The sequence below is a fragment of the Hevea brasiliensis genome, chromosome 2, assembly GCF_030052815.1.
Source record: "Hevea brasiliensis isolate MT/VB/25A 57/8 chromosome 2, ASM3005281v1, whole genome shotgun sequence".
NCBI classification, from domain to species: domain Eukaryota; kingdom Viridiplantae; phylum Streptophyta; class Magnoliopsida; order Malpighiales; family Euphorbiaceae; genus Hevea; species Hevea brasiliensis.
In genome coordinates this window covers 122,941,347-122,950,779 of record NC_079494.1, presented here as the reverse complement: position 1 = coordinate 122,950,779, position 9,433 = coordinate 122,941,347, and the positions used below count along the sequence as shown (strand labels likewise).

Below are 9,433 nucleotides of genomic sequence, written 5' to 3'. Positions count from 1 at the left end.
ACATCCACAACTCCAATAACATCAACACAATCTCATCAATCTCTATTTATTATTCATAACTCAGTTTCACAATGTCATTCATCACATTTTTAAGATCAAATTCACAAAGAAATACTCAAATATTTATTTATTAACAAAATTTACAACTCATTACATCAATCCATAGGTACATGAGTTCATACAGTACATATCAAAATGATAATCTAACTACATAATCCAAAATGTCCAATGAGGCCTAGTGGCCCTACCAAGTTGCACAGTAGTGGAGGTGACTCTGGACTCAATGCAGATCTGAATGATCACCCAGTCTGGGGTCTTCTGGGTTCTCACTCCGTGTCTCCAATACCTACGCATTGCAAACAACGACACGCTAAGCAATATTACTTAGTGGTACCAATATAAAATAAAATAAACTAAAATAAAATAAAAATAAATGTTTATGCAAATTTGTTGTTAATGTTTTATGCAGACTAAAATTTTTGGTACTTATTAATAATTTTATCAATTTGGTACATTAGTTAATAATAATTTATTAAGACTTAATTTAATTGCCCAAGTAACCTATACAGTTGATCGGACTGGATAAACGGGTAAAATGGCACTGGGTACTAAGTATCTCGTGCCATCACACCATAGGTCACAAAGTGTCTCCAGGTGTGCGCAGAACAGCTAAATAGCCATAGTAATCATCGGGCACAAGGCCAAGTATCTCAATAGTGTCAGAATGGCTTAAAGCCATGATATCACAGAATGGTCACAAAAGCCATAAATCACAGAATGGCAAAATGCCATATGCAGTACTGCTATTAGAACCCTATTGGCATGCCAACCTATCCAAACCAACCACACTAGGCATACTAGGGCATGTTATAAAATTTAATTATGTAATTCTTTTCATTTGATATACATTGGTTACTATTTACTTTATTAGTCAACCAAAATGTTGACTTTTTCATACACAATAGGTAAGTTAGTTTTAAATATACCAACATACCACATTTTGCATTCTACACATGTTGGTATTTGTTGCAAATTCAATTTCAAAACTCATTTAATGTTATTTCAAATTTTCAGATTTCATGCCTTATGTTTACTATTCCATTGGTCAATGCTACAGTAAAAATTTGACCGAACTCTCTTCATCAAAGTTGTTCCTTATTGTCTCTTATTTAATTTCCTTTTTGAATCACTTCATTTAGAGTTTTCTAGCTCAAGTTATGCTAATTTCTTTAGGACTAGCCAGATTGGTATTTACCCAGAATTTTTGGGCAGAATTGGTTCTGGCAGTTTTGGTATCCTGATTTTTGGCTAGCAATTCAAATGGGTTATGGTCAGAATTTAGATTTGTGTTCTTCATGAAAGTTGTTCTAAATTGTCTAAGCTTTCCATTATATAAAATTCAGGTCAATTGAACATTTCTACACTGAGTTATGACTATTTGAGCAAACACTGTTCATTTGGTCATTTTCCAAGGATAGCTTGTATTTTACTCGGATTGAGGCAATTTATAGGTCAACTTATGATATTTTTCTGGGCAAGTTTTTCTTCACAAAAAATGTGGCATTATGTGTCTAATTTCACCTCCAATTGGCCTTGCACCAATTGGAGCTACACAAGTTCAACTAAAGCTGTTCAAACACACTGGACTCTAATGGTCCAGAATTCCAGTATGAAGGGAGCATGTTCAACTCACCATTCCATACCACAATTAGTTCAATTTTTAGGTCAAATAATATCAAAAGGTCACTAATTGACCTCAAGAATACCAATTTAACCACACTTTGGCAAAACCCCCAAATTGTAATTCCAAACCCTAACTTCAATTCAAAATTCATGCAACACCTATCAATTAGACATACTAATCACTATCAATTGGTATCTACACATCTAACATCCTTTCTAAAACTTTTAAATCCATTAAAACCCTCAAACTCTCACTCCCATAAAGCTGGCCGAAATTGGGGATATGCATACAAGGGGTTTTCATTTCAATTTCTCACAATTTTCAACTCCAATCAAGTCCACAAACATGAATGAAGAGAAAGAGAGCGAAATTTGGACACTAACCTTATGTGAAGATTTTTCTCACTTCCAATTCCTTCTCTTTCTTGGCTTTTCTTAGCAGCCAATCACCCTAACAAGGTCCAAGGTCAAATTTTTATGCTTGGAGGTAGATAAAATAGGGAGAGATTTGAGGAAGAACTGAGGTTTGAAAGCAAAACAATGAAGGTTTCTCCATGGGGATGTTTCGGCCAAGATGGAACAATGAAGAAGATAAAGTGATTTGTATTTTAGTTATTCCTTTATAAGGTTCTTTTTCTTTCTTCTTTATTTACTCATTTCTAATTAATTTCTCATTAATATTAATTCATTTTTTTATATCATATAATTCACCCACTTAAATGGACAGGTTGGTCAAAAATCGTCTCTAAAGGAGAAATGACCAAAATGCCCTCCGTTTAGCTTAATGAGCTAAAATCGTCTGTACCAATTGATTTAATTATCCTTGCATTTTCTTAACAATCTGTTATCATCGAAACTTCTATAATTCCTCCCTAGAGTTTCAAAAATTATTTCACAGAATTTCCCTTAGGTTTAGAGCTACTAGCTGTCTTCACAGCAGCTTCCCGTTAGGTCATCCATCGCTAGGACTATAGCTCATTTAACTTTATTGTATTTCTTTTCTTAAATTTTTCCTAAATTTTTTTTACCATTATTTGGGTTATTTATGACTACTCACTCTAGTTTGCATATAGTTCCAGATATTTTAGCTGTCCAGACAGACGTCAGTCATCGAAACAGTAGAATGTACGGACTAGCTAAAGTGAGGGCGTTACAGATTTGGTCGGTCCGACCCTGTTTGGTTTAATTCAGCCAGTTCGATTCAGGATACCCGAAATTGAATTTTTACTCTGCGCTGGGACAAAAAACGAGGTCCAAAAATTCTGAAAGCTCAAAAAAATTCGTAGAGTCTAAATATATTTTAAAAATCATCAAAGTTTCACATTTTCGGAAAATCGAACCCGATTTCTAAAATTCGAAAAATTTCAAATAATTTTTCAAAATTTAAATAAAATAAAATTTAATATTTACCCATAAAATAATAAATTTAAAAATTAGGAGTGTTACAAAATTGAAATTCATATATTATTATGTGTATATTTTAATTGATAATGTATAAATTTCAATATAAAATATTTGATTTTAAGAATTGCTAAGCTCTTTTTTATAAAATGTATCATAAATTAAATACTTATATCAATATCCGTTCTTAAGATAGATATATAATTAAAATAGTAAGTGCACGAACTTTTTAGTTTAAATAATATTTAATCTAAGAGTTAATAATATGTTATTTTCATTTTAATATAAAATTAAGCTTACAATAAGAGCTAAAAAAATAGAATGAAGTAAACAATTCATAAGAAAAATATTGAAATTTAATTAAATTTATTATTTTTAATATAAATTTTAGTAAGAACGCTAAATTTAGTATATTCATTGATTAGTTGCACCAAAATTTTAAAAAAAATTAAAATTCCTATTAATAAGATGAAAAAAATTCTATTTCCAATTGAAATCAATATTATAATCATATAATGAACATTTTTTTAGGCATGTGGAATTATGGTTCTGTTTGTATTAGATTTCTAAAATTAACATAATTAATCCTGTTAATTACAGGAGATGCGAGTGTGGAGACACGCATGAGAGAGGAGCGTGGAAAGTAAATTTCTTATGAAGGAACTGAGTGGGTGCACAGAGAGAAAGGGTTGCTAAAATTAAAATGGAAAAAAAGAATAAAAAAGAGGAGAAATGTTGGGTTTCCATTTTATTGTAAAAGAAGATTTATTGTTCCTTCTCTGTTCCATATCTACACATGAAGAAGGAGGACTCTAACTTCCACTTCTCGGAGAAAAAGCAATTATATATATCCCCACCTCTGGCTTGACACCAAGTCTCCCAACCACAACAAGACACGGTTACAGTACACATACTTTACATATATTCAGCACAAACTGACACTCGCACAAAACACAGAATGGGGAGAGGAAGAGTGGAGCTGAAGAGGATAGAGAACAAGATCAACCGTCAGGTCACCTTCTCCAAAAGGAGGAATGGGTTGTTGAAGAAAGCTTATGAGCTATCTGTGCTTTGTGATGCTGAAGTTGCCCTTATCATCTTCTCTAGTCGTGGCAAGGTTTATGAATTTGGTAGTGCTGGGTATGTTTCTCTCTTTATTAGCTATCTCGATCTCTTGATCCTTTCTTAATTTCTCTTTTGGTCTGCCTGATCCATTTTTTAAATATTCTTATATATTTTAGTTCTTTCTCGTTGGATTCATGGAGTTTTATACTTCAGTTCAAGAAAAGACTTTTCTATTTCTGCTGTTTAGACTTCTTTTTCCTTGTTAAGAAAACCCCTACTTTTTTTCCATGTTGATAACCAAACTAGCCTGCTAATTCTCACTGTTCTTTTGATGTGTTCTCTTCCTTTGTGTGTTTGCCATTTTATGTCTGGGATTCTGGATACCATCTTGCTTATTCTTATCATGCTAGAGGCTTTCTTTTTTTCATCACTCGAGGCTCCTGTGATCCATGCTTGCTCTCTCTTGTACTCTCTTATCAATTATCTAATTCTGACACCTCTCTCTCTCAAATCACGCACTTTATCCCCCGGTTCTTTTGTTCCCAAATTCCCATGTTTTCTTGACTCTTGTGAGCTATTGGGTTTTACACATGTATGGATCCATTGAAATTCTGGGATTTTCTGGTTCTTCCCAATGACAGATTGACACGTTTCATGGTCTATTGCAAAAAACCTTTTCTCTCTCTTATGGTTTCGGCTTTTGTTTGATTGGAAAGTGAATCTACGGTACCATTACTTTCCCTTCACCTGAAACAAAAACAACCTTGGATTTGAAATCAACATTTTGTTTTGTTGGAGTCCAATCACCAATGGAGGTTGCTCTCGGACCTCTGTGCAAGATCTAGGGTTTCTTTCTTTTCCTTTTTCTTCTTGTATCTTTTTTCCCCTCTATCTCTGGACACAAGGTTGCCCTAATCAATCATTCAGAAAGAGATGTCTATCGATCCTTTAATCTTCTGGTTTTATCAATGCTCCTTTTGTCTTTCCCCCATAATGGATTAGATTGCAGTTGGCAAATCAACCGCGTCCATCTTCAAAGGTTTATACTTCTTTAGATCCTCATTCTTTTGGACTATTATCTGCTCTCTCTTTCTCTCTCGGCCAAATGCTAACCAAAATTTTGATCTTAAAGCTAATATTTTTTTTCTTCTTTATATACATTTTCAAAGCTCAATCTCTTTCCACTCATGAATTTATAATGCATTAGAGATTTTCTTTTGCCAAGAAAACCATGGCAATTTAGTAGAGGAAACGTAGTCATGAAAATGATGCTTAAAATTGCAATACATCAAGGGTGTGAATCAGGTCAAGTTATCATATGATTCAATGCTTCTAATTTAAACCAAAGAAGTGGATTTTTAGCTATATGAATTAAATTTGTCCAACTTTATTTAACTCTTTACTTAATTGGCAATTACTATGTTTTGTGTTTATGGTGAAACTTTTCTCTCCCCATGTGACACACACAGACAAACTATTAACTCATAGAAGATATATAAGGATCTTCAGCCATGTAATATAAGTTAATCTGTTGCCTAAACACACATTCATTAATTTTGCTCATTTTGCTATGTATATAAGATGATTGCTGTGGATTAATTGTTTTATGTTTTCAAGTGATATTGTGTTTGCACTGAATGCAATATATTTCTTTTGTCATTTTCTTATCTTCTAATTCAAGCTTTTATTAAACTCCGTTTGTTTCGTAGAGGAAAAATATTTTTTATAAAAATTTTTTAAAAAATATATTTTTAATTAAAATATTTTTATTATTTAGTTATAATATTAAATTAATAGCGTGTAATATATGTTTTTATATTTTAAAGAAAAACTCTAAAAAATAAAAAAATTACTTTTTTTCAAAAAAAAAAGAAAGTTATTTAACTTAAAAATCATTGAGTTTTTCTTTAATTAGGCATTGACCCATTTTCTTGAGTGTCCCAAATGTTAGAAAATACGGACAATATTTTTTTAATAAAATATTTTTTAAGAAAATATTTTTCGCTAAATAAACAAAACCTTAATTTAGAAGAAGACGCAAATATTTTTCGTGGTTTCATGAAATTTTAATGAAAAATTTTATTTTTTTTAGTACATTCAGCTTGGACCGGGTCTCAAATTCAAAACCAATGCAGTACTGAAAATAATTCCTTATTTTAAAGTTAATTGGTGAAAATATTTATGAATATCCATGTTTAAATGCACAATTGTTGCTAAGACTCAATACTGCATTGCTGTTATTATTATTATTTTGCCAGCATTGCTATTATACTTGTAAGTAATTTTGTGGTTCCAATGAGAGCTAAAAGCAAACAAACCCTTTTCACTTTTTTACATAAGAGAGAAGCCTTCTACTAATTTTGCACAATGAATATATAGAAAGTCTTTCTTTGAGATGTATTTGTTTAAGACCTTCAACGATTAAAATCAATTAGAATAGTTAATTAAAACAAAGAATTAGTTGATTAGAATATTCAGTTGGGCAAAATTTTTGGTCCGACATTTCTTAAGCATGTTATTCTCTAAGCTAAGAAAGAAAAAAATTGCGACGAAGGAAAAAAAAAGGAAGAGGAAAAAGAAAAAGAAAAAGGAAAAGAAGTTGTTAATTTATGCAAAAAGTACACTTGTGTAAAAGATTTTATGGTATAATCTCTTCTGAGGCAACATGGGCAGATGAATAAAATAAGTGGATAGAGATGATGTAGATCATCAAATGGACCCTAATGCTAATTAGTATCTACAGTTTAAACAATTTTCTAGATACTATTGCTAAACTAATTAAACAGTTGACAACACACTACTAGCAGGCCTCAACAGTGACTATGCATGATAGTAACAGTTCTACTAAATGCTTTGTTGCAAGCTGTACATGGTTTATGTTCAAATATGCAAGCTAGTGTATTAATGTTATTGCCATAGAAATCAAATTTCATATTACCTATAACATCTATTGGCAGTACAACCAAAACCCTTGAGCGGTATCAACGCTGCTGCTTCACTCCCCAAGATAACAGCGTTGAACGCGAAACACAGGTTTGTGTTTGATAAAATTTCAAACCTTTAGTTAATGCACTTGGCATTTCTTAATGAACAGAAACGTATATGTTTTTCTTTAAAAAAAAAAAAGGAAACTTAATTAGCCTTATGATTTAATTTGTTCCGCACTATTTCTCACTTTTTTTCTTTCCTTTTGGGTGGGGTTCTTGTTTTTGGGTTAAATGCAGAGCTGGTACCAAGAGGCAACAAAGTTAAAGGCAAAATATGAATCTCTACAACTTACTCAAAGGTTATAAGACTTGTATTCTCTTATTATGTCTTACTAAAACTTTCTTGTTGAATTGGAGCTATAAGACAGCTCAATTTAGAAGGAATATATACTAACAGTGATTTGATGTTTTGTAAGGCATTTGCTAGGGGAAGATCTCGGTCCGCTGAGTGTGAAGGAACTGCAAAATCTTGAGAAGCAGCTTGAAGGAGCTCTTGCACTAGCTAGACAAAGAAAGGTAGATCTTTATTCTCTGTCAATCTAGCCTCCCATGATATAATTTGCATTAGAAAAAGTGTTCATGTCTTCATGCATGGATTGCCATCATTTTTTTCTCCTTTAAGACTAAACGGTGACTCACTTCTTGCTGATATATACTTAACTTATATTCCATTTTCATGAGTTCTTGTTGCTTGACTTGTGCAACATCCATTTGGATGAACTGCAATCTGTAATTTCTTCATTAATTTTTTTTTTTCGTCTAGAAGAAAGGAATGCTTCAATGTTAATTAGCTCATATTAATTTACACTTAATTTGCTCTTAATTACAGACACAGATTATGATTGAGCAAATGGAAGATCTCCGCAAAAAGGTACGTGAATTCGCATTAATGACTGACAAGAATTTGTGTTAATTAGCAAAGTGAGGGGGAAAAGAGCTGGTTATGCATGTAAGATTATTATAGACAGACAATACCAAATCTATTTTGTCCTTTCAATGGTTATCACCTTCGGCTCTAATTTGACAGGAACGTCACCTTGGAGACTTAAACAAGCAACTCAAATTTAAGGTCAAGCTCGAGATTAATAATAATCATCAGCAGTACTCATGATAATCATACATCCTTGTATAGTTCTAATCTACCATCTTTATATGTTTGTTACGTTAATTTCAGCTGGAAGCAGAAGGACAAAGTCTAGCCATCCAAGACCTATGGAACTGTGGTGCAGCAGATGGAAACAGCAACTTTGCTTTGCATGCTTCTCAATCCAACCCCTTGGACTGTGACCCTGGACCTGTCCTACAAATAGGGTACTCTTATAGTTTAGCTGATCAGTTGGAAAGATAATGCTAAAGAGGAAAAAAAAAAAGATTAAATTTAATGAAGCCAGATAACAGAAGGGAATTAATTAATGTACTAAAACAGGTTTAATTTTTGGTGTTTAAAAACAGGTACCATCACTTTGTTCAAGCCGAAGGATCTTCTGTTCCAAGAAGCATGGCTAGTGAGACTAACTTCATGCAGGGATGGGTCCTTTGAACAGTACCTAATCCTCTAAACTATATATACATATAGATATGTTTGATTAATGTCTAGATGGTTTTTCTGTTTTGGGATTTGTCATATTTAAATATATACTCTGATGTGTAAGACATGATCAAAATTCTTACTACTATGTACTTATTTTGATTTTTGTTTTGAAGAAAATATTTTCTTATAAAATACTTTTCGCACTTTATAGCGTTTGAAGTAAAAAAGGTTAACTAAAAGATATTTTTTAATTTAATATTTTAAGAAAAATAATTTTACATTCTCAAAAGACAGTTATTTTCTAGACTTTAGCATTCTTATTAAAATATAAAAGTACTTAATTAAATATATATAAAATAAATATATACCATTAATTTTAACATTACAACCAAATGATAATATAAATAATACCTTCATTTTCTTAAAAAATAATTTTTATAGAAAATATTTATTATATATAAATTATTTTTCTGATAAACAAGTGGAATCTAAGACTAGAAATTTTTAAATGTTTTTGTAACATTCCTGTTGTAAATTTTTGAGTTTGTGCTTTAATTTATGTTAATTCTTTCTATACACCTAGCAAATGGGATATTTAGAAAATTATAAGATGTTATAGATATGCTAATTTTTAGTACACCATATATTTACAAGTTTTTATTTATTTCATAAATTATAAAATGCGAGTCTTATTTCATTGTGAAAAAGGAAACATGGGCTCCAGGGGAACATAACAAAATCTCGAAATATTTTGTAAAAATCGATC

At 31.5% G+C, this 9,433-nt stretch overlaps 1 protein-coding gene across 2 annotated transcripts; it reads left to right on the top strand.

Annotated features, from left to right (window-relative positions):
* The first annotated feature begins 3,820 nt into the window (after positions 1 to 3,820).
* On the top strand, positions 3,821 to 8,859 carry LOC110669076 (agamous-like MADS-box protein MADS3). 2 transcript variants are annotated; one of them, XM_058142420.1, is made up of 8 exons: positions 3,825 to 4,224; positions 7,107 to 7,182; positions 7,374 to 7,435; positions 7,553 to 7,652; positions 7,966 to 8,007; positions 8,164 to 8,205; positions 8,311 to 8,447; positions 8,589 to 8,859. In XM_058142420.1, exons 1-8 carry the CDS (start codon positions 4,043 to 4,045, stop codon positions 8,674 to 8,676), a joined length of 729 nt encoding a protein of 242 aa, XP_057998403.1. In that variant the 5' UTR covers positions 3,825 to 4,042; the 3' UTR covers positions 8,677 to 8,859. The 2 variants fall into 2 exon arrangements, with proteins under 2 accessions (XP_057998406.1, XP_057998403.1); XM_058142423.1 differs by lacking the exon at positions 8,164 to 8,205 and having other exon boundaries at positions 3,821 to 4,224.
* Positions 8,860 to 9,433: the final 574 nt, after the last annotated feature.

Excerpts from the sequence above, each read along its gene's own strand:
- LOC110669076 (XM_058142420.1), top strand. The coding sequence starts at position 4,043 with ATGGGGAGAGGAAGAGTGGAGCTGAAGAGGATAGAGAACAAGATCAAC. Across the intron at positions 7,653-7,965 it reads CACTAGCTAGACAAAGAAAG|ACACAGATTATGATTGAGCA; the intron begins GTAGATCTTTAT and ends TCTTAATTACAG. Across the intron at positions 8,448-8,588 it reads GGACCTGTCCTACAAATAGG|GTACCATCACTTTGTTCAAG; the intron begins GTACTCTTATAG and ends GTTTAAAAACAG.